This window comes from Prionailurus viverrinus, chromosome B2 (genome assembly GCF_022837055.1).
Source record: "Prionailurus viverrinus isolate Anna chromosome B2, UM_Priviv_1.0, whole genome shotgun sequence".
Lineage (NCBI taxonomy): Eukaryota > Metazoa > Chordata > Mammalia > Carnivora > Felidae > Prionailurus > Prionailurus viverrinus.
Window position 1 is genome coordinate 125,669,662 of NC_062565.1, and position 25,338 is coordinate 125,694,999.

The 25,338-nt window shown below is 40.0% G+C and overlaps 2 protein-coding genes across 9 annotated transcripts in view; both read left to right on the forward strand.

Annotated features, from left to right (window-relative positions):
- The first annotated feature begins 925 nt into the window (after nt 1-925).
- Nucleotides 926-15,744, forward strand: CCDC28A (coiled-coil domain containing 28A). Its single transcript, XM_047860594.1, has 6 exons — nt 926-1,091; nt 2,945-3,144; nt 4,113-4,276; nt 10,036-10,190; nt 12,077-12,099; nt 15,172-15,744. The coding sequence occupies exons 2-6, from the start codon at nt 2,987-2,989 to the stop codon at nt 15,224-15,226; spliced, it is 555 nt and encodes a 184-aa protein (XP_047716550.1). The 5' UTR covers nt 926-1,091; nt 2,945-2,986; the 3' UTR covers nt 15,227-15,744.
- A 1,239-nt stretch (nt 15,745-16,983) lies between these two features.
- The window catches only part of ECT2L (epithelial cell transforming 2 like), an 84,709-nt gene continuing 76,354 nt past the window's right edge, over nt 16,984-25,338 (forward strand). For 7 of the 8 annotated variants that reach the window (XM_047858442.1, XM_047858448.1, XM_047858446.1 and 4 more), the window contains exon 1: nt 18,130-18,227. The gene's annotated coding sequence lies outside the window, so the exon portion shown is untranslated. Of the gene's footprint in view, nt 17,049-18,129; nt 18,228-25,338 lie in introns of those variants that run through there. The other variant, XM_047858445.1, reaches the window with a different exon arrangement.

The window sequence follows — 25,338 nt, forward strand, 5'->3', positions numbered from 1 at the left end:
TGGACGGGCATCCCAAATTAGAATACGTGGGTTCTACTTTGTTCTGCCTCTCTAGCATTGATGTATTTATATCAATCTCTAGATACGGCTTCCTCATTAACAAATTCAGGAGAAATATGTGGTACTATCCATTGCCTCTTCAATCTAAAGATCTACAAACCTAAAACCTCCCTACACGGGAAAGGACATCCAGACGAGGGAATGAAACCTGGATCTCGCCCCTCATTTAGGATAGTTCTGTCCCTCACAATACACAATTCCTTCTCCAGAAGAAATGTATATAGTGATAGAACTGTTTTGGTGACGAGAAACGAGCATTTATTAGCTTTTTTGAGTGTCAAAGTCCTCACATCTAAAAAGAGGGTAACACCTACCTCATGGAATTGTAGTGACGATGGGACATAACGCCTGTATAGGGTCTGAACAGAGTAGTTATTAACAGAAATAGAATCTCATTTAGGGGCTTGGCATGGTGTCATTAAACAGAATCACGGTTTTTCATGGCGCCTTCCAAACTTTACCTTGAGAAGTCTCCGCGAGGTAGTTGATTCAGTTGCTATGACGACACTCCGGTTCCGCCTCCGCTCTTGCTCGAATGGCATGCTGGGAATTGTAGTGCTGTGGGAGCCCACGTTCGGCCAGGGGGCGGGACAGCTTCCGCGAAGCGCTCTGCGTCTCCCGTGCCTGCTTCCACTGCTACGCCTACTCCTCAGCGCTTGTGGGCCACAGAACCCAAAATAAAAGTCCAACTATGGGTCTTTGTTTCCACGTCCGCCTAAAATACAGCTGAGAGCAGGACAGTAGAGGCAATGTGGTGCCAAGGGCGGAGACGGGAACCGTACTGGAGTGGCAGGAAGAGGCGAGGCTCCCGCCCGGATGGGGAGGGGGGGGTGGGAAAGGGCGGGCACGGAGGCTCCGCCTTCTTGCGTCACTTCCGTAAACAAAGGGAACTGTGGTGGCGCTGGGTCCGGGATGTGACCCCGGCTCTAGCTGCAGCAGTAGCGTCGGAGGCTGCAGCTGCGGCGGTGGCTTCGGAGACTCCGGAGTCTTTGCAGGTTGAGGAAGAGGATTCCGATCCTCTCCTTCCTCAGGTATGAAGTGGAACCAAAGGCGCTTCCTCATTGTCCCCTTCAGGCCCCTTCCACCACCCACTCTATACACCGCTCAATTCTGGGAGGTGAAGGGTCACCGTGTTGGCTGATTGGGGAAGGAGAATAAGGTGAAGTCAAGAGGGACTCCTAGTCCTTCTTGAAGGCTGTGGATTCCTGGCACTCAGTGAGTGAGTAACTGCGAAGGCCTTCTCTAAATGGTTCCTTGCTGCTTGTTGTACCGGCGGCTTGCCTTCCAAAAGCGGATACATTTCCAGTCCTGGCCCCTCAGAATATCATAGTTTAGACCACTGTTGGTTTATTTGAATTGCTTTACTACCTTTTCTTTTTCCTGTATCACCGAATGGTCTATTAGCATCATTAAATTCGAAGGTGCATGTGTTTATGTGTATCACACGTTTAAACAGATGCTTGTCTCTTTGGAGAACTGATGCCCCATTGTCTCTCTTCAGCTGTTTATTAAAATTCCATTTAATTTGTGTTCCTGTCGAAACAACCCCAAAGTGTCTGTTGTGTTACTGAAAATTCTTCTTAAAGGAAAAATTGTTAGCCAAGATTTGAATGGATTTACACTTGGTATCTGGGATTAGAGACTGATCATTAGAACCTTTCCTTTAAAACTTTTGCTTCTTTGGAGGTATTATATATAAATCCAGTTGTGATTGTGTAGGGTCAGCCTGAGCCAACTGAGCTGAAATGGTTTAAATTCCAGTGCTGGTGGTACTGTGTTTAGACAATGGCAAAAAAAAATCTGTTTTAGTTAAAATTTTTAAGTAATTATTTTAAGAGTGACATCAGTGGATTTGAATCTTTTTGAGTGGCCGTAGCATGATTACATTCAACACCATGTACACAAAAAGCTTAATAGTGCTAAAGCACTTTGCAATCTGATGAGGTAAATAGCCATGTAAATTTCTCATCTCGTGATACAGGAAGCAATATAATTAAGAACAATTTAATAGTATGCATAAGTAAAAATGTAGAAGGATATTTTTCGATGGATGGCTGTAAGGAAGATAAAGGTAGTTAATACATGAAATAAGGGGAAATTATTGGATAAACAGAAGACCTTACACATATTCTGTATGGAAGGGCCAGCTAGAACTTCATAGTGTAACTTTTCTGATACTAGCAAAACTAAACAAACATATACAGTTTCATGTATCATTGGAAATAGGTAAAGAAAGTATATTCAGAATAGTCATGGAACGAGTTTAATTTTATAGAACTTCGCTCGATCGAAGAACCAGAATCAGTATTATCCCTAGGCAGACACTGAGTTTGTGCTTGGTAGTTGCCATAAGGTTTCTAGTCATTAGTTAAAATGCAAATACCCCCTGTCAATTATACGTCTGTTATTCTTCCAAGAATAAATTTTAGCAGGGAGATCTAAAGACCACCTAGCGCTTGAGTCAGGCTGGGAATATCTATCACATGGCTACTTTGTTTCTTTTTTGACTCATTCTGGCTATTTTGTTTCTTTTTTGACGCATTCTTTCCTTTCTATCATGTAGGCTCTTTGAGAACAGGGACTTTGTCTTGTTCACTACCATCTTCCCAATATCCAGAATAGTGCCTGGCAAGTGGAAAAGAGTAAATATTTGTGGATGTGTGAATACAGAAAATGATGGAAAACATTTTTGTCTACCAGTCCATTTTGCTTAGAGCTTCTGTGTACATAGCACCGTAGGTTAAACTTAAGGGATCCTTATTTTAACTTTATCTAATGAGCTCTGAAATTCTCAATACTCTTTAAGCCTATGAAGTGGGTCTTTAAAACCCTTTCACTTTCACATATTCTAGCATATGTGTATAATTTTGCTGTATTTCCTTAGGTCATAAGAAGCTGGCCGTGGTGCAATAAGGAACTTAAAACAATGGAGGAGCGGAAACTGAAGAGGCGGAGTCCTAAGTCTTTTAGTGCCCACTCTACTCAGGCTGTTAATGCCAAAAAAAATGCCATTCCAGTTAGTAAAAGCACAGGGTTTTCAAATCCTGCATCACAGTCAACTTCCCAGCGACCAAAGTTAAAAAGGTGAATTCATTTCTTTCAGATTATCACAGCAAAACGCTGCCAACGTAAATACTAAATCTAGTAATTCTTATAACACTTGTTTTTCTCTTGGCCTAACTTTTAAAACAGTGGCAGCATCTATTATATGTGATTTAGAAAATATTTGTGAAGGGTATAGTGTGTAGGGTGTTAGCACATGCAAAATGAATGACTAGTTTGAAGACCCTTACTTTGTCTCATATTAAACAGGACAGAGTGAGAAAAGTCATAAACAAAGTTGATGCACTAGCCAGAAGAGGGAAAAAAATATGTTTTTTTTTAATTAAGCTGAGTGTGTTTTCATATATATATATATATATATATATATATATATGTATGTATATGTACGTATGTATGATTTTTTTTAAGTTTATTTGAGAGAGAGAGAGAGAGAGATGGCAAGCAGGGGAGGGGCAGAGAGAGAGGGAGGGAAAGAGTATCCCAAGCAGGCTCCACACCATCAGTGCAGAGCCCGATGTGGTGCTTGAACCTATGAACTGTGAGATCATGACTTGAGCCAAAACCAAGAGTCAGACAGTTAACAAGCTGAGCCACCCAGGTGCCCCATGGTAGGTTTTATCTTTTTTAAAAGGGTGGTTTTATTATTGTCATAGAAATGATTTGTATTTATTGTAAAAATTCAAATACAGGAAAAGTTCAAAGAAGAAATTTAAAACACTAAAATCCTGGGGCGCCTGGGTGGCTCAGTCAGTTAAGCATCCGACTTCGGCTCAGGTCATGATCTTGTGGTTTGCAAGTTTGAACCCCACATCGGGCTCTCTGCTGTCAGCGCAGAGCCCGCTTCGGATCCTCTGTCCCCCTCTCTCTGCCCCTCTCCTTCTTGTGCTCTCTTTCTCTCTCTCAAAAATAAATAAACATTTACAAAAACATTATAAAAAAATAATAAAGGTAACTATATGCAATTAATGTTTTCATTGTGCTATCTGCAGAGTGATGAAAGAAAAGACCAGACCTCAGGGAGGAGAAGGAAAAGGCACACAGCCGGCTCCCATTCAGCACTCCTTCCTCACCGATGTCTCAGACGTTCAGGAGATGGAGAGGGGGCTTCTCAGCCTTTTGAATGATTTCCACTCCGGAAAACTTCAAGCATTCGGCAAGCCATAGATATTCCTCTGTTTTTCTTTTCCAGATGCTCGCGTCCTATTTTCTGCATTTATTTTGCCATTCCTTTATTTATTTTTTATTTTTTCACATTTATTTAATTTGAGAGAGAGAGAGCACACATGTGCAGGGGAGGGGCAGAGAGAAAGAGAGAGAGAGAGAGAGAGAGAGAGAGAGAGAAAGAATCCTAAGCAGGCTGCTGATGGTGCAGAGCTCAATGCAGGGCTTGATCCCATAAACCGTGAGAACATGACCTGAGTTGAAATCAAGAGTCAGATGCTCAATTGAGTGAGCCACCCAGGTGCTCCTATTTTGCCATTTATTTCAAAAATATCATTTTCTTTTATTAAAAAAAAAAGAATCTATTGGCATAAAATGCAATCATCTAGATTTCGTTTGTCATGAACTATAATTTGTCATCTAAAATTTCATGAAAAAGTTTTTGTAAGAAAGGAGGGTTAGTAAAAATGTTAAAGTAGGATTGCTATTATGCAATAACTATCCTGAAAGTAACAAATAAAAGGAACATTCTTCATCAGTTAAATATTTTAGACTTAGTATTTTAGTTTGGGAAAGCCTCAAGGTCATTTTTCTTTACCCTTTTAAGCCTAAACTTATTCTTGCCTACCATCCCTGATTTTAAATTTAAAAGAATCTGGTGTTTTTGTTCAATCATGAAGCTATAAGAACAGTTAACTGATTGTTCCATTAGAAACTCCAGGTAGGTGGGGTGCCTGGGTGGCTCAGTCAGTTGAGCATCCGACTTTGGCTTAGGTCATGATCTTGCGATTTCATGGGTTCAAGCCCTGTGTCGGGCTCTGTGCTGACAGCTCAGAGCCTGGAGCCTGCTTCGGATTCTCTGTCCCCCTCTCTCTCTGCCTCTCTCTCTTTTGTATATGAGTTCACAAAGTATATGGTCAAGAGTTTTTATGTTCAGCTTGCAACTTACCTTATAACCCTTCTCTGATAAAATTATATCCCTGTATTTTTTAAAGCAATTTGAAAATTATTGAATGCACACATACAGAATTTCACATGAATGCATAAATGTCATCAACATACATACTGGTGTTTTGAAGTGCTATCCTTTCCTCCCATACCTCTTTATTCCTTGGTTTTTTTCTTTCTTTTTTAATTAATTAATTTAAATTCTAGTTAACATATAGTGTAGTATTGGTTTCAGGAATAGAATTTAGTGATTCATCCCCTACATATAATGCCCAGTGCTCATCCCAATAAGTGCCCTCTTTTTTTTTTTTTTTTAATTTTTTTTTTTTTCAACGTTTATTTATTTTTTTTGAGACAGAGAGAGACAGAGCATGAATGGGGAGGGGCAGAGAGAGAGGGAGACACAGAATCGGAAACAGGCTCCAGGCTCCGAGCCATCAGCCCAGAGCCTGACGCGGGGCTCGAACTCACGGACAGCGAGATAGTGACCTGGCTGAAGTCGGACGCTTAACCGACTGCGCCACCAGGCGCCCCTATAAGTGCCCTCTTTAATGCCCATCACTCATTTAGCCCACCACCCCCAACACCCCTCCAGCAACCTTCAGTTTATTCTCTGTATTTAAGAGTCTCTTATGGTTTGCCTCCCCCTGTTTTTATTATTCCTCTATGTTCAACCGCCTTTTTTCTTAAATTCCACATATGAGTGCAATCATATATTTGTCTTTCTCTGACTGACTTATTTCACTTAGCATAATACACTCTAGTTCCATGCACATTGTTGCAGATGGCAAGATTTCATTCTTTTTGAGCACAGAGTAATATTCCATTGTGTATATATACCACATCTTTTTTATCCATTCATTGGTCAATGGACATTTGGGCTCTTTCCATAATTTGGCTGTTGTTGATAGTGCCGCTACAAACATCTGGGTGCATGTACCCCTTCGAATCAGCATTTTTGTCCTTTGGATAAATACCTCGTAGTGTAATTGCTGGGTCATAGGGTAGTTCTATTTTTAATTTTTCGAGGAACCTTCATACTGTTTCCAGAGTGTCTGCACCAGTTTGCATTCCCACCAGCGGTGCAAAAGTGTCCCTTTCTCTGCATCGTTGGCAACGCCTGTTGCTTCCTGAGTTGTCAAGTTTAGCTGTTCTGACAGGTGTGATGTGGTATCTCATCGTGGAGTTCCTTGGCTTCTTATCCCCTCCCTGACCACACCCTCTCTTGGCTCCACCTCCCCCCACCCCAACTAGATAACCACGTTAAGAACCAGGTGTATATCTTTTCATATTTTTCTCTAGGTTATGGCACAAATATATATATAAACATACACAAAGATCTTAGTTTTCATTGTTTTATACAAATTGTATCTTATATGTACTTGTCCCCATCTTGCTTTCCTCACTAAAGAATATCTAATGAAAATCTCTCCTGGTCACCTGGTATAGCTCTAATTTATTCTTTTTTTAACTTTTCTTTTTTTTTTTTTTTTTTAATTAAGTAGGCTCCGTGCCCAGTGTGGAGCCCAGCGTAGGGCCTGAACTCACAACCTGAGCTGAGATTAATCAAGACCTGAGCTGAGATTAAGAGTTGGACGCTTAACCAACTAAATCACCCAGGCACCCCTAATTCATTCTTTTTTTCCAATGGCTACATAATATTCCAAGTTGTGAATATACCGCAGTTTATTCAACCATTTCTCTGTTGAAGGGCATTTACTTTGTTTCCATTTTTGAGCCCCTGAACATAACGGTGTAGTGAACATCTCTTTACATACATATGTATGTCAGTGCTTTTATTTCTTTGTGATGGATTACCATGAGTGGGATTAGTGGGTCAAAGCAGTAATTCTGATTTTAGTACAGGTATCCAGATTGCCTTCCAAAAAAGCTATTGCCTTCTAGTTTTCATCCACAGTTTATGAAAGAACTCTTTTCTCTGAATTCAACCAGAAATAGGTATTACTAGCCTTTTAATTTTGCCAGACTGTTGGTATGAGGTGATATTTCTTTTATTACTGTTGAGTTTGTATATGTTAAGAAGTTGAATTGCTCTTTTCAGGACCTTTACCCAGTTTTCTGTTTGGTTATTTATCCTTTTGTTGGTGGTGGTGTTGCCAATTGCTAAGAGCCCTTTGTATATTTTGGATACTAACCACTCCAGCTGCTGTATTTTGGCTTTTTTGTTTTTGTTTTTTTTTTTAACCAAATTGAGTATGTTTGTGGACTTTATGGTATATTTAACCTTGTAAAAGTTTTGAATACTGAAATATGTTTTATCTTTTCTTCTAGTTTCTGGGTTTCCAGTCTTGGTTAGACAATTTGAAAAGAAGACATGAAAAACATATTATTTATTTCACAGAGATATTTTATTATATCTCTACCTCCTTGCTTTACCTTGACCCAGTTTAGATGGTATCTTTAGAACACTTTCACTTTCCCTTCTCTCTTCTCTCCCATACCTGAGATTTAATCTTTGAATCAGTTCTTTGCTTTCTTGCCAACACCCTTTCTGCCCCCGCTTTTTAAAAAATTTTTTTTAATGTTTATTTATTTTTGAAAGACAGAAACAGAGCATGAGTGGGGGAGGGGCAGAGAGAGAGGGAGACACAGAATCTGAAGCAGGCTCCAGGCTCCGAGCTGTCAGCACAGAGTCTGACATGGGGCTCAAACTCATGAACTGTGAGATCATGACCTGAGCCAAAGTTGGATGCTTAACCAACTGAGCCACCCAGGCGACCCTCTGCCCCTACTCTTATGTAGCTTGTTTTCTTGGATTGAAGTCATTCTCTGTTATTTGTCAGTTTTCTATCTAGAAGTATTGTAGATACAAGGTGGATTGCCCGTTGAATTCTTTCTTAATAGGTAATTTTTTTCTGTCTCGATGTTTGAAAGTTTTTTTCCTTATGTTTTTTCATCAATTTTGCCTGGGAATCAGTGCACCCTTCCTATCTACCAACTCATTTTCATCTGAATGAACATTATTTCTGTTGTTAATTTATTTCTCCATCTGTTTCTTTTTATCCTTTTGGAGCTCCTATTGTTCTCATGTTAGATCACCTGGATTCCTAGTGATTTCTACTTTATAGATTTATACTGTCCCCCTCCCCACTTTTCTCACTCTCTTTTTCTATATATATATGTTACATATTGATACATTTATATGTATGCCAGTATACACACACACACACACACACACACACACACACACACACCTTTCTCTCTTGAGGTATTTCTCCCACTCGATCTTCCCGGTTACTAACTGTTAGAAAACATCATTAAAATAGAGGAAATATGAGATATTTTCTATAAAGAAAGGATGATTTTTAAAGAGCTGTAACTAGCTTCAAAATTATTAGTCAACATAATTTAATGTTGTCAATCTATGAAGATGGTACAAATCTAGCCTGGGGAAATTATAATTTACATAAATTCATACTGATTCAAGATATATACTTCAGCTTTAGCTGAGCTACAGTATACTTTTGAGAAAACCAAGGTTTTTTAGAAAAAGTTTTTAGTATCAAGAGGTTGTAGAGGCTATACTTAAAGTATATGAAAATATGTAATATGTACTGTATATATTTTAGTTGCCCTGAGCAGGTAATGCCACCTCAGAGAACTCTACTCAGTAAGTAACGTAAGACCTGTCCTTTAGCAATTAAGTTGTCTTGCACTTACATTAGAGCATACAACTGAAGATACTACATTATGTTTCTCATGCTTCATAACATTCTTCATGTTTCATAAATATTTTCATCTATATTTCTTTTTTCAAAGTTTATTTATTTTTGATGGGGGGAGGGAGGGACACAGAGAGAAGGGGAGAGAGAGAATCCCAAGCAGGCTCTGCACTGTCAGAGTGGAACCCGATGCACAGCTTGAACTCACCAACTGTGAGATCATGACCTGAGCCAAAATCAAGAGTCAGATGCTTAACCGACTGAGCCACCCAGGTGTTCCTCATTTATATTTATTAAAGGAATAATTGGTGGCAAAATGATTCATGGTTGAAGTTCTTACAGGACGTACAAGTTCACTCATTATTATAAAACGTTGGGTCGCTCAGTTCAAATGGCAGTTGTCAGATTGAACATGATTAGATGATGCTATTGCTTCTAGAAATGATGTTACTATTGAAAAAAGAATTTTCTTTACCTAAGGGATGATTTGGGTTTTGGGGTTTTGTTTTGCTTTGTTGTTTTAAATTTTTAAAAGATTTTATTTTCAAGCAATCTCCACACCCACTGTGGGGCTCATACTCACAACCTCAAGACCAAGAGTCGCAGGCTCCACGGACCAGACGCCCTGATGATTTTGTTTTTTTATTTTATTTTTTTTTTTAATGTTTATTTATTTTTGAAGGAGAGAGAGAGACAGAGGGTGAGTGGGGGAGGGGCAGAGAGAGATGGAGACACAGAATCTGAAACAGGCTCCAGGCTCCGAGCTGTCCGCACAGAGCCCGACGCGGGGCTCGAACTCACGAACCGTGAGATCATGACCTGAGCCGAAGTCGGACGCTTAACCGACTGAGCCACCCAGGCGCCCCCGATTTTGTTTTTTTAAAGAAAATCTTTCCAATCCGATTTTCTTAGTACCCACAGTCATTTCTTAGATTATTGCTTTTCTGGTCAGAAATTCGATTTGTGTATTATACACAGAAAATAGGCAGTCATTAACACTGTAATTTACAACAGAACGAAAACTAAGTTCTTGTGAGTACCTTAAATTTACAAGTTTTTCCTCAAGGCAGTTAGTTTGAACTGTCCTAATCTTTATTAATGTTCTGGGATGTTCCCCCAGGAAATGAATGTTCCATTGAACAGATGGAACATGTTCGGGGAATGCAGGAGAAATTAGCTCGTTTGAATTTGGAGCTCTATGGGGAGTTAGAGGAACTTCCTGAGGATAAGAGAAAAACAGCCAGCGACTCCAATCTGGACAGGCTTCTGTCTGATGTGAGTATAATTCTTTTATATACTATAATTCTTTTATATAAACTTATAAAAGGATTTGTATATATTTCTTCATTCTTTCTTTAATCAAAAATTTTTATTGAAAGAAAGTTCATCGTTTTAGTCATGTTGAAGTATACCGTTTAGTGGTTTTCAGTGTGTTCACAGTGTTTTGCAGACATCCCCACTGTTTAATTCCAGAACATTTTTATCACCCCAAAAAAGAAACCCTGTACCTCTCAATTCTCCCTCCTCTTCATCCCTTAGTGGCCTCTAATCTCTTCTCGGTCTGTACAGATTTGCCTATTCTGGATATTTCATATAAAGAGAATCACACAATATGTGGCTTTTTATGTCTGGGTTCTTTCCCTTAGTGTAGTATTTTCAAGTTTCATACATGTCGTGTCCTACTCTTTTTTAGGGAAACATATTTCAAAGAAATTGTCACATTTATATCTAAGCATATATTTTGAGAATGCTGGGAAATCTAGAAGTGAAAGATTCACTTCTGTACATATATGATACGATCTTAATGTATAAGGCGGTCCTGACATGATTAAATACGATTTGTGTTATTTACTCAGGTAGGTGGTGGTTACTTATGTTATATACAGAACTATGTGTATGTTTCAGATCCTTTAGTGCATTGCTCTGTGTATTAGCTTGCTAAAGCTGCCATAACAGAGTGCCTTAGACTGGGTACACCTGGAATTTATTTCTCACAGCTCTGGAGGCCCAGAGTTAGTGAGCAAGGTGTTGGCAGGGTCGGTTTCTTCTGAGGCCCCTCTCCTTGGCTTGTAGATGACTGCCTTCATCTTTCCATGGCATTTTCCTTTTATGAGTGGGTGCCTATGTCCAAATTTCCCCTTCTTTTAAAGACACTAGTCCCTATTGACCTCATCTTAACTTCCTACCTCTTTGTAAGACCCTGTCTCCAAATACACTCACATTCTGAGGTATTGGGGGTTAGAACTAAAATGTACGTCTTTTGGGAGGACGTAATTCTGTGTGTAACTATTATGATTCTTACACTGAGAGGTATTAATTAAATTGGCTTCTTTAAACCTTTTTTGGAGTAAAAATAAAGAAAAATTGAATTCAGTGTTCTTCAGTTTTGGAATAGTTTACATATTTACTAATGACAAGAAAGGATTAATTCTGTTGCTTTTCTTTATCCTTTGAGTAAGTAAATGTGAGAGAAATTGTATGCCTATACTTTTAAAGTTTCAAGGCTGTGTGTTTTTTTTCACATCGACTATGTTTAGCCTCGCAAATATTTCCTTTTATCGGGTCCTCTTAAGAAATAGAAGCTTAATTTGCATTACATTTAGGAAAGTGACTGTGGAGTAGTGAGAAGACCAAATTTGAAACCAGAAAGCCTTTGTTTAGTCTGGGGTTTGCACTTCAGTTATATCTGTGTAACTTTGTCAATGTAGTTAACATTTCTGTAACTTTGATTTTTCCCTCTGTAAAACAGGTGTGATTAATTCTACCACATACTGAAAACTGAATGATATGTGAAGTCTTTTCGTAATCCACAAAGGTTTTTAAGATTTTGATCATGAAAATGGCAACTTTTTAAAAAAACTATTAGAGATGATTATAATTGTTCATGGTTTAAGAATCCTTATAGAACTCTAGTTTTCCTTATCTGGTTTAATTCTCTTCTCATATTTGTGTTTAATAAATGCTAAAGCTACTTTATAATTATTTTGCATAAGTGAATTTCCCAAGCTGGAAATTTTTGGGAAGTTTTTTTCAATATTTTATTTTTTCGTTTAGAGAAAGCTTAAATGAAAACCAGCTTACTTTAAAATGTGTAAACAATTATCTACTTAAGATGTTTTTCCCATAAAAATTGAAATTAAATTTGTTTCTTTGTGTTACAGTTAGAAGAATTGAATTCCTCCATGTATCCTTTTGCCTAATATCAACAGTGAAAAGTTTACAAATTATAACTTCTGGTGAATACCTCAATCAATGAACAAAGACACCCATGATGATTTACTGGGGCCATTTCTCTTCTCCTTGGGTTTCCAAATGGAATTTTTAGTTGTTTTGTATGCTACAATTTTGTTTGTTTCTCATTTGTTCTGCTTTGCTTTGTACTGTTTTTGGATTTTTAAAACAAATTTTTAAAAATCAACCAAGGGAATTGAGGATTGGGTTAGTTGCCGTAGAAATTATCTCAAATCTTAGATTCTTAAGTTAAATAGCAGTTGGATATGCAGACATAATATGCCATGCTTAGTTTCCTGTCATTACATAGAATACTTCAGATGCATATACAAGGTGTATTATAGGAGGAGCTTGAAAGAAATCACCAAGGCGTGTGTAAAATATTCAGGTTTTGACATTACAATTTGGAGCAATTATTTCAGGAACTTTTCAAAACGTATTTTTGGACATAGTCCTAGGCACAACGTGAGATAAAGAACAATGAGAAATGATCCTGCCTATAAAATAATTTGAGAGGTATGACATCCTTCTGAACTAAATAATGAGATACCAAAAAGGATGCTGGTTGTAGGGTCAAGACATTTGATTTTTGAAATTTGGTTTTGATAATTTTGCTAATTAACCTTGGGTAAATTGCTTAACATCTCAGAGTGTCCTCTGTAATATGGGATAATTGCTGCATATAATGATGGAGTAATTATCTAGTTTTTCTAAACTAATATATATATAAATTACTATTATTGTTGTAACAGATACTGTTACTACTTGCTAAACTATACAGTAACAATGAAGAAATAAGTATATGCAAATCCAGTGATAACGATTAATAGTTAATCTTAATTGAGTACTTACTAATTGCCAAGTATTTTATGAAGGGCTTTACCTGCATTTTCTCATTTGGTCCTACCCTTATAAGTAGGTGGTGTTATACTTCCCATTTTACAGATGAAGAAAATAAGGTTTTTGAGAAGCCACATAAACTGTGGGGAAACATTAATGTAACATATCCTTGCCAAGAAAGACTTGAATATGGGGATAAGATATGAGTTAATTAGGGGGCGTCTCTTACTAGTAATGCCTGGTGCTTTTTTCTTTTCTTTATACTCATTTTGAGCTTCATATTCTATGCTTTGTACTCTTTCTATGCTTGTGACATGTCAGTATCTCCTATCCTTTTATCTGAGTTTTTGTTAAACATTTAGACTCATTTATCTCACCACTTTGCCTGATTCAACCACCACAGTTAAACAAGGCAACATGATGGAACACAAGAGCATGGGCTCTAGGTTGTTTGGTTTCAGATCTTGGGATGCAAGCGTGTAGCTTTGAGGCAAATGTAGTTTCCTCATTTGCAACAAATGTTCTCTCTATATTCATACTTTCCTCCTAATTTCCTTCTCTGTCATCGGTAGCCTCTGTTATTTTCAGTCTCCAAAGGTTATTTAAATCCCTTCTACGATTAGACCAGACATTGCTACTCAGTCGTGGAACTATCTGCCATTGAGCCGGGACATGGACATGGAATGATTTGCCACTTCTTGATTATATTTAGTTGTCAGGTATCATCGGTTCTGCCTTTTATTCCTCCTTCATCCCCTACCCTCATCCCTTTATTCCATAACTTTTCAAATTTCTGTTCCAGCTCTGGAGATGCACTGTCCAATATGGCAGCCACTAGCCACGTAGCTACTGAGCACACAAAACGTGGCTAATATGAATTGAAATGTGCTAAAAGTATAATTTGTACACCTGATTTCAAAGATTTAGTATAAAAAAATAATGTAAAATGTCTCAAGATTTTTTATGATTGCATGCTGAAATGATAGCTTTTTTATATATTAGTGTGAATAAAATATATTTTAAAAATTATACCTGTGGCTTGCATTATATTTCTTTTGGACAGTGCTGCTGTAAACTTTAGACAATGACACTAAATAAATTAGTCTTCTTAAAAACATCACTCTCCTCTTGCCATTCCTATTTCAGACCAAGTTTTTTACCATGTTAGACTTTGTAACAGCTCTCAATAATATAATCACAGCCTATGCATCCTGTTATATTTTTCATTCCCACTAAGCTGGTTCTCTGGGTGTCTAAGAACACATCATGTTCATGCTCACCGTAATGCCTCTGTTCAGGTTGTGCTTTCTACCTACCGCTGCTCTGGCCTCCCCCTTTTCCCCTATCAAGTAACACCGAAGCCGACCACTCTCATAAAGCATTTTATTTATACCTCCAACTAGCATTCTGCCTTATTTCACTATCTTTTGATTTTTATATGTGTTAAATTTCAGCCCTCCAACTGGATGGCAATGGCTTTGATGACAGCACTCATGTCTGTATATTTTTGCAACCTCTGTCATATGCGTATCGCTAGCATTTAGTTGTTCTCAGCGTATTCACAGCATTGTTGGAATTGGGTCTTGAAGAGATAGGTAGCAGGTGGATCATATGGATGGATGAAAGAACAAGATGAAAGCCAATGATGATAAAAGAAGGGAGGGGGGTAACCTCTGCAAGAATTCCATACTAATTCTAATCTTGAAGAATAATTCAGGATTAGAGGGAAAGTTTTAGAGCTATGATGATTTGATTTTTGACTTTTACAAAGAAATTGTTTTCCCAAGGATGATAAAGTGGTGTTGTTCTCTCCAATGATTTTTGTTTAATCCAGTAAGTTTTCATATTTGCCTCTCATCGGTTCCTTACCATGAAAATAATTCTTGCCGTGTGGAAATAATCCTGTGCTGTATTAGAATGTGAAACATAGTCTTGATTTAGTGCCTTTTTTTAAGTCTTCAAATTCTGGATATAGTATAATTACTTCACTACGTTTAAAAATTGTCTTATCACATCCAGGTTTCTCACAGTCACATAGACACTTCCCTTTAAACATATTTCCTTTATTTCAATACCTCTCTCCCTTAGCTCCTGAGTGTAATTCCCCGAAATTTATTTTTTTTAATTGCCTGAAATTTAAAAGAAGTACTGATTATAAAATGAAAATCTTAACTGATGAATTCAGACAAAAACTACATCTGGCGGACGCACAAGACGTCCCGAATACGTCCACCAGCTAAAAGGACATGCAGTTGCTTTCTTGCGGTTTGAAGAAAAACAGCATTCTTTAATTTTGCAGCTGAATCCAGTAGCAGAATCATCTTCCACAACAAGGAATAAAGTAATCAAAGTACCAGTGCAATGATTGTTCTCACTGCTGCTTTTAGTAAAGTTGCCTTGCTGTCGTTCGCCATAACTGGAGCCTAGGCCTGGTTGAAGGCTTAATCGGGAACTGTGATGCCGAGGCTGTGCTGCTATGCTTTCTGTTGTTGCCTTATGGGGGTTATACTTGAAGCGCTTTGTGCAAAATGTTATTAATAGGGCTGAAGGTTCATCCTTTCTGAGCTCACCAGACTTACTCATTCCCGTGTTGATTCGAAGTTGATGATGCACAGGCTTTTGGGGGCAGCCCCGCTTCAGTTTACGTTAGACAATCAGTACACACACGGGTTTGTTTTCCAGGGGCCAGTGCCAACAAAATGTTAAATGAGTACTTGTGAAATTTGCTATTTTTAATAAAGTGATTGTTTAAATTGTCGTTATTGCCTTATTTTGAAGAAATCTGGGAATACAAGAGTTCAATCCTCAAAAATAAACTGCGTTTATAAAATTCGAGGCGCCTGGGTGGCTCAGTCAGTTAAGCATCCGACTTTGGCGCAGGTCACCATCTCACAGTTCGTGTGTTCGAGCCCTGTGTCGGGCTCAGTGCTGACAGGTCAGAGCCTGGAGCCTGCTTCGGATTCTGTGTCTCCCTCTCTCTCTGCCCCTCCCCTGCTCGTGCTCTGATTCTGTCTCTTAGAAATAAACATTAAAATTTTTTTTAAAAATAATAAATAACTTCAAGGTTATGTAATTCTCTTCCAGATTTTGCACCTTGTGGACATTTCAGTATTGGTGTCAGTCGTGAAAAGAGCCGGGCTTTAAAGTTAGACCTTGGGCTGAATACCCATTCTTCCCCTTAGCTTTGTATTCACGCACATTTACTTAGTTTCTTTGGGTTTAACTTTTGTTCTTAACCTGGAAAATGAGATTACTAACCAACTCATAGGGGTCATGAGGAGAAAGTGAAAAAGTGTGTGTAGGATGCTTATCACAGCTGCCGACACCCAATAATGTAGAGCAAACATTCAGTTTACTGCTCATTTTACACAGCTTTATTGATATAACGCCTACATAAAACTGACCCTTGTCAAGTGTACAACTCAGTGGTTTTTAGCGGGGGTCACGGTTGTGCCCCTGTCAGCACACTCTAATTGTAGAGCATTTTCATTTCCAGAGAAACCCCTTGGCAGCTCACTTCCCATTTCCCAACCCCCCTGCCATTGGCAACCACTAGTCTACTTCCTACAAACTTGCCTACTCTGAACATCTTGTATAAATGGAATCCTACATGGTCTTTCATGACTGGCTTCTCTTAGCATAATATTTTCTAGGTTTTAGGGTTCATCCATGTTGTGGCATGGATGAATCATTTTCATGACCAGATCACATTCCGTTGTGCGGATAGCCACATTTTGTTTATTCAATCGTAGCTCAGTCGCCTTCACATTTTAATTTTTTTTTTTCAACGTTTATTTATTTTTCGGACAGAGAGAGACAGAGCATGAACGGGGGAGGGGCAGAGAGAGAGGGAGACACAGAATCAGAAACAGGCTCCAGGCTCTGAGCCATCAGCCCAGAGCCTGACGCGGGGCTCGGACTCACGGACTGCGAGATCGTGACCTGGCTGAAGTCGGACGCTTAACCGACTGCGCCACCCAGGCGCCCCTACCTTCACATTTTAAAAGACGCCCCTGCTTCTTCGTTTCCAGGACAGAGAAACAAGCACCTAATTGGGAATGGGTGAGTGAAACCCACTGAATGATACAAACAAATCTCAATCTTAGTAATTTTTGCCATTCTGAGCTCAAAGATTTTTGATCAACTTATCTGATTGCTCTTTTTTGATACTCGTTTTAAAAATGAGGAAATGAGCAGAATATTAAATACAGTCTTCCAAACTTTTCAGTTGGGTTGAGAGACTAGGGATTCCAGGGTGGGGAAATAGCGTTTTAGGGTCTGACAAAGCAAAAAGGAAATTTTGCCGCGTGACATGTTTTTCTTGGATGGGTCCTGAGATAGAGTGAAGCACAAGCTGTTTCCTGTGGGGTCACTGACAGAGCATCAGATTGATCTTGTTTATTCATCTGGTTCATTTGTCCTTTGTGTCAAGGGACCCCATGTGGGTCTCAGGTAATAAAATTTTAGCTTCTCTAATTGGTACACACAATTTAAACATATGTTAAAGGCAACAGGAAAAAGCTGAGATGCCTGGATTAGAATAAAACTGTATGAGAATCAAATTTACTATATGTTGTATATTCCTTGTAGACAAATTTTAATTACCGATGGTAAAACAAAACAAAACAAAACACCAGAGCAAACCATTTATATTTAGTGTTACTTCCAGATCCCTTAAACGTGTTTGCTTTGGTTTTGGTACCTCCTGTATAACGCTAAACTTGACAAGAAGTATTAAAATATTCCGAGGATTTGCTGAAGATAAACCCCACCTTTCCCATCACACGGCCTTAAAACTGCTGGCTTTCTTTGCGACCAAGCTAACGCTGGCGTCAGTGTCCCATCTCCTCCTGGTTGGGGTCCCGCAGCCTGGCGTCTGCCCCTCCGCTCTAAGCCTTCGGGGGTCCCACCTCAGCGCCCCCCCCCCCCGGGGGACGGCGGAGGAGCCGGGGCCCCAGACTGGCGGGAATCCCGCAGCGGCGGTGAACAGGCCTCGGTGGCCCACGCGGGGCCAGCACCCCCCGCCCCGCGGACACCTGCGGGCTGCGGCCAGGCGCGCGGGGCGGGGACTCCGAGGAGCGCGGTTGGGGGGGGGGGGGGCGTGCTGCCCGTCCCCATGGAGACCGCGCGCCACCCGTCCTCGCCGCGCTCCGGGGCGGCCGCTGGCTGCAGCCCCCGCTTGTCACTCGGCGGTCCAAAGAGGAGGCGCTCCGGCCCGGGTCCCTCGGCCACCTCCGGGAGGTAAAGCCCTTGGCCTCCGGGCCGCGCAACTTTTGCTTGAGACCCCTCGGGCACAGCACCGGGGCGGTTTAGCTTCCCTGCGCGACCTCCGGAAGACCCGAAGCGGCGCCGCGCCCCTCCCCCACCCGTGACCTTGAGAACCGCAGCAGCCCCACGATTATCCAAAAAGCTGCAGTGGCTCCGGGGAGAAACAAAAGCAATCTTTCCGTGGGTTTGACTTGGGCGGTGCCAAGGAAACTCTTAACCTCTTCCAGAGCTTTCATCTGGGGTAGAAATGAAGTCAAGTTATTGAGCACTTTGGAAAACAGTGATTTTCATCCGACCCCAGACTGGTTCACACCAACGCCTCTCCTCCTTCTTCCAGTTTTCAGCTCTTCCCTACGGTAGAGTCACGGGAGCGTGGGGAGTGGAGCTGGGGGCAGTGACGGGGAAATACACCCTGTTGAGAATACAGTTCCTGGTTCGAATTGTGTCGCTCTAGGAGTTAATATGCTAAGATTTGATGAACAGGACAAATAACTAAAGACATGATACTTCCATTTTTTTTTTCTTCTTTTTAAAAGTACAAAGTGCTGCGCTTTTTAATAACTTTCTCCATAGTATCAGAACAGAATATCCCGACATCATCTGTATCGAAGGTCAGCAAAACCCAGGCAATTTGTTTTCGGGCCCTTCTTGACCTTTGTGCACCTTGGGAGTCCTCAAAACTCATGCTCTAAAACTTATTTCAGTAGGAGAAAGTAGGGATTAGGAACTTGAAAGTTTACAACAGCCATGGCTGGTTATTTCTCCCGAATGAGTTTAAATAGTGCAATCGCTTCTTGTTGCAACTTTAATCTTGTAGTTTTAAACTTACTTATCGGGGAGCCAATCCAACATTTATGTGCATTTGGGCTCACAAGTACGGCATTTCCTATCACCTCCTGTGCCATCAGCAGTGCAGATTTCCTCAAAACATGCCGTTACCTTCATCATCCATTACTTTTTTGTGCATTTAATAAAAATAATATACCAGTTTATGTTCAAAATAAGTCATGTTTTTATATGCCTTGAAAAACAGGCATTTAACTGGAATAATCTTTCATTTCTGTTTTCATAATCACACACATTGTCCTTGTACTCTGGCTTTTTCACAGTCTTTAAAACCAGATAACTCTTCAGAGGCATATTTAAGGGATTAAATTGGGATTTCTTCCCTACGCCTAGTACTTGATTCTTTTTTCATGTTGCAAGAAGACTTTCTATAGATTTTTGTTTTCCATGCATAGAATCTAAAAGTTTCTTCAGGAAGTAATGCCAGGTACTTATGTTAAAAGTTTAGGTGACTTTGCAATAGCCTCTGAAATGTTGAAAATATAGATCATGCTTAAGGGATTAAATTTCAGATAATAAATGAGGCGTTGTGCAACTTGCAGGTGTGAATCATAAAAGGACTCAAATGTAGGTACCTCTGTGGCAGAGAACAATGTTTGTTTCTAACTTGCACTTCAAGTCATTTTGTCTACTACAGTGGGGCAGGACCAGGCGAATGTACATTTCTCCAACCGGGTGAGGCTGTGGGAACATCGTTAATGACAACATGGTCCTGTGCTATCCTGGTGATAATTCAACGCTGTACAGACCGGCAATTGGCCAGCCATTTCAACCCTTAATCTGGCTTTGGTTGTCGCATAACAGGCTCCTCCCCACCTCACCCATCACCCCACCTTTTTTTTTTCTTTTTTTTTTTTTGCTAGGCATAGAGGTAGTAGTAGGTCAGTTGCTGAGTTCCTCATCAATATGCCAGTTGTAAAGGATAGTCGGCCATGAAAGAGAAATCGTATTTCCGGATTAACCCATAGCAGCCATAGATCCAATTTATTACACTCACTCTTTAGGAAAAATCCAGTATAATTTTTAAATTCAATAACCAACTATTCCCTGTATGACCTTGGATGGTTTTCTTTACCCTGTTTTTCTCCTCTGTAATCTAACTCCCAGGGTGAATGTGAGAAGGAGCTAGTGTGTGGGAAAAAGATTTACTAGCACAGTGCCGGTTAGAAGAGCCACTCAAACAAAAATTAAGATAAGTTTACCATTTGTTACATGGCTCCCTCCCCACTTTGATTTTGTAACAATCTCTATGTTGGATCTAGTTATAAATGAGAAGAGCCACAGATTGGGGTTTCCTATTTCATTACCTTCTGAGAACACACTTCAGAAACATTTAGAGCCCTTGTTTCGCAAGATAATGTAAGACAGAGATACCCAGTTGGTGTCATCCACACTGGGGCCTCAATTCCGTGGAAAACTGGGATATGAGCAAGGCAGTGAGTGGCTGGACCTTTACTTTTCCAGGAGTGACACGCTACTTTGTGTGCAAATAAGAGAAATCCTAAATGATCAAGGAAAAACTGCATGGGACAGTACTGTGGCTCTTGGAGAAAGGACACAGAGCAAAGATGAAAAATGGATGAGAATTTGGTTTTGTATACCTAGGTTTTGAGTCTCTCATGGTATTAGAAATAGTGGTGACTGCCATATTGTAAACATAATTCACAAGGAGTATTCTTGCCCCAGAATTCTCATTCCAAACGACTACCCGAAAATACTTCCCTTCCTTCCAATTTGCCGATGTTGTGAAAGAATGATTTGTCAGATGTACATATTAATTCGATTCTAAGCCTATTTTACCATCTAACTCACTTAATATAATGATGGGAATTACTAATAATATCCACATAAGTTGATAGATTGTCACAGCTGTGACATAGGTGTCAAATCCTAATAATCAGTGAAGGAATTTGGCTTTTTCTTAGCTAGTGACTTGCTTTTCAGCCCTTGAATTTGGAAAATTAGTAGATGCGAACAATTATTCCTTTACTCATTCAGCAAGTACTTGCCAAGTGCCTATTTGGTGCAAGTGCTAAGTGGTGAGCAGCTTCTAAATTGGCTCCCAATGACCCCAGCTTCCTGATAGCGATGCCCTTGTGAATCCTCTCCCCTCGAATGTGGGCTAGATTTGTTTCCAATGCAGGGGTTGCCAAATGTTTTATGTGAAGGGCCAGGTAGTAAATGTTTTTGGCTTTGTGGGCTATATGGTCTCTCACTCTCTTTCTCAATTACTCAATTCTTCTTGTTACAGTATAAAAGCAACCATGGACAATATGTAAATAAATGTGATTAGCTGTATTCCAATAAAACTATTTGCAAAAGTGGTTGGCAGGCTGAATATGGGCTGCTGACCACATTTGCTGACCTCTGTTCTGACTAATCAAAAAGTGATGCTGTGTTGCTTCTGGGATTCTGTTACACAAAGATGCCAATTTCCATCTTGCCTGCCGTCTTGCCCTTTAGCTTGTTCAGTGGGTGGAAACCAGCTGTCATTTTGTAAGCTAACAAGTTAGGAAGCTCACATGGGAGGGAAGCCTCCAGCCAAGAGCCTGCAAGGAACTGAGTCCCTGTTCCCGTGGTCTGTGGGAACTGAATCTTGCCAACAAACCACTTACATGAGCCTAGAAGTGGATCCTTCCCCAGTTGAGCTTTTGGATGACCACAACCCCAACTGAAACATGGTTGTGAGAGACCCTGAGTCAAAGGACCCAGTTAAACCATGCCTTGTCTCCTGACACAGAAACTGTGAGATAATAAATATTTGTTGTTTTAAGCCACTAGGTTTTGGGATTCTTTGTTACGCAGCATTAGATAACCAACATGATAACCACATCACATAACCAATACGCACTATGACAGGTTCCTATAACAATGAACAAGGGAAATGCTGCATATTATTTCCCCCTCTTGGAGATTCACAGTGAGCATCATCATAGTACAGTTTCTATAACATCTTACAAAACAGAAACTTGTTTCATTGTGCTTAATCATTTCCTAAGCATATTTAACCATGGATCCTACTTTTCTGGGACATGATTATTAATATCATATGGAGCTACTATTTGGAAAAATATAAAATGCTGGAATATGAAAAGAAATCATTCAATTTAAAGAAGTAGTGATTGCCAGCATGCCATTTGTCCTCGGGTTGAATAATCAGCAAAAATGACATCTTAAAAGAATGTAAATAATCCCGTGGAAATTTCTATCTCTATCTCTAACTCTCTATTGGCATTTTTATCTCTATATTTATATCTCTATATATGATATACTGTACTCATATATTTAAGTCCACCAGCAGAGATAGTGACTGTTCTTTCTGCAATGTTCTGCTTATTATATAACTCAGTAATCCCTTAACACAGAGGATAACAACGATTTTAAGAACTTGCTAAATAAAAACTCCTTATGTTGGCTCTTGGAGGGATTTCACATAACAACAGCTGGGCGTCTTAGGAAACTAAGGATTTGTTTTGATTTAATGTTGATTCAGAAGGAGGTATTTAATTTCCCACATTGCCATGAGGTTTTTATCTGAACAACACATTATTATACTGTAGTTTGCCAAGCACAGCATTGCTTTGCTTTACACATGAGGAAACTGAGGCTCAGAGACTAAATTACTTGTAAAGCTTTACTTGGGGGAAAGGAGGTCAGAGCAGGGATCCAAATTCAGTGTTGTCATGCTACCCTCTGTAATATTTCTGAAATTGTTCCTAATCTGGTACATGCCTTTCCAATATATTCATTTTTATTTTATTTTTTTTTCAACGTTTATTTATTTTTGGGACAGAGAGAGACAGAGCATGAACAGGGGAGGGGCAGAGAGAGAGGGAGACACAGAATCGGAAACAGGCTCCAGGCTCTGAGCCATCAGCCCAGAGCCCGACGCGGGGCTCAAACTCACGGACCGCGAGATCGTGACCTGGCTGAAGTCGGACGCTTAACCGACTGCGCCACCCAGGCGCCCCTCCAATATATTCATTTTTAAAACATGCTTCCATTTTTCCCATGTGGTAAGAAGAGCCTGCAAATGTTTGTCTTATTCTCAAAATCTCCTGGTTCTCCCATAAAGTTTCTTCGGCTACGCCAGGACCCATTGTTCTCTCTCTTCTTGGGATTTATAGCAACAGAGGGTTGCTTAGAAACTGAGACATTTTCTGATGCTGGAATCCCAGCTAGAATTTCACTGCCAAGTGGTCATCCAATTTTTTTTTTTTTTTTAATATCTCCAGTAATGGACTTAACCTCCTGAGACAGCTAAAGCCGCTGAAGCGGTTGTTTTCCCACTTAGACTGATCCAAAATCTGTCTCTCTGACATCATACATTGTTCTTAATTTTGTCTTCTGGGGGATCACAAACCATGTGTAATTGATTTTACATATAAAAAGCCTTCAGATAGTTGATGTGCGTGTGTGTATGTGTATAGTGTGGGAAAGGGGTCCAATTTCTTCTCTCTTCTTTTAAAACAGATACTCTGGTTTCTATAAATGGAAAAATCCATCTCTTCTTTGATTTATCATCTAACAAGTATCCATGTATACTGGAGTCTATTTTGGACTTTGTCTCCTGTTCCCCTGGCTTCGATATTTGTCTCCATACTAATGCCATGTGACATTATTACTACAGCTTTACAGTGAGTCTTCCTAGAAACATGTCTCTCTCCCTTGTTCTTCCAGACTGACTTGATTATTTGGGATCCTTTAAACCTCCATAAATATCTTAAAATCAGCTTTCCAAGTTCCACACACATACCACGATATCTCTTAGGATTTTTTTTAATTGAGATTGCATTGAATTGGTGGATCCATTTGAGAAAACTAATGTCTTCATTCTTCCGAATTCTCTAATTCATGAATAAAACATATCACTCCATTTATCTTGGTTCTTTAAAAGTGTTCTTCAAAAAAATTTTATCATTTTCTTCATAAAGTTTGTACTTTTATTTTTTTCTCGATACTTAAGAGTGGCCTTGGGGCGCCTGGGTGGCGCAGTCGGTTGAGCGTCCGACTTCAGCCAGGTCACGATCTCGCGGTCCGTGAGTTCGAGCCCCGCGTCGGGCTCTGGGCTGATGGCTCAGAGCCTGGAGCCTGTTTCCGATTCTGTGTCTCCCTCTCTCTGCCCCTCCCCCGTTCATGCTCTGTCTCTCTCTGTCCCAAAAATAAATAAACGTTGAAAAAAAAAAAAGAGTGGCCTTTTATAAGTGATATCTTTTTAAAACTTCTTGATCAAAATAGAAGATGTAGGGACATCTGGGTGGTCCAGTTCGTTAAGCGTCTGACTCTTGATTTTGGCTCAGGTCATGATCTCCCAGTCCGTGAGTTCAAGCCCCACATGGGGCTCTGTGCTGACAGCACAGAGTCTACTTGGGATTCTCTCTCTGTCGCGCTCTTTCTCTGCCCCTCCTCCGCTCTCTCGTGCACTCTATTTCTCTCAAAATAAATAAATAAACTTAAAAAAAAAAGAAATAGAAGATGTAGAAAAATATGCGAATCGTATGTATGGAACTCAGTGAATTGTAAAGTGAACCCCACTGGGTCCCCATAGATCAGGGAGTAGCACCCCAGAGTCACCTCTTATGTTCCTCCCAGTCATACCCTCTCTGTCCTACCCAAAGGTAACTGCCATCTTAACTTCTAACACTGTGGCGTAGAACCGTGTATAAATTAAACCACACAAAATGTGGCATGCTGTTTCCAGCTTTTGTTTAATGTCTTATGTGTATGATTCACACATATTGTGTGTAGCAGCAGATTGTTCATTGATATACAGCATTCTCGCACAGGGATACATGACAATATATTTATCCACTTGACTGCTGGGGAATGATTGTACCCTTTCCAGTTTGGAGCTATCTCATGTAGCTGTGAATGTGCTCGTGGATATATTGGGTCCACATGTTCGTGTTTTTCTGTTGAGTCCATTGGAGGCACACGTTCAACTTTAGGAAATAATGCCAAACCGTTTTTGCAAAGCACTGACACCAGTTTGCACGTTCACCCGCTGTATGTGACTGTTCTGGATGCTCACCGGCATATGGCTCTGTCAGTCTGTGCTGGATAACAAACAGTCTCAGACCGAGGTAGCTTGAAACAGAAATCATTACTTTTCACGATTCTCTGGGTTTGCTGGCCTCGCCTGGCCAGTTCTTCTGCCTGTTATAGTTCGGGGGTCCTTCATATGGTTACGTTCACTTGGGAGCTCAGTTGGAGCAGAATACCCGAGATGGCTTCATTC

Coding starts and splice junctions, on each gene's coding strand:
- CCDC28A (XM_047860594.1), top strand. CDS start 2,987: ATGGAGGAGCGGAAACTGAAGAGGCGGAGTCCTAAGTCTTTTAGTGCC. Junction 3,145..4,112: donor CAGCGACCAAAGTTAAAAAG/GTGAATTCATTT, acceptor TGCTATCTGCAG/AGTGATGAAAGAAAAGACCA. Junction 10,191..12,076: donor TGGACAGGCTTCTGTCTGAT/GTGAGTATAATT, acceptor TTTGTGTTACAG/TTAGAAGAATTGAATTCCTC.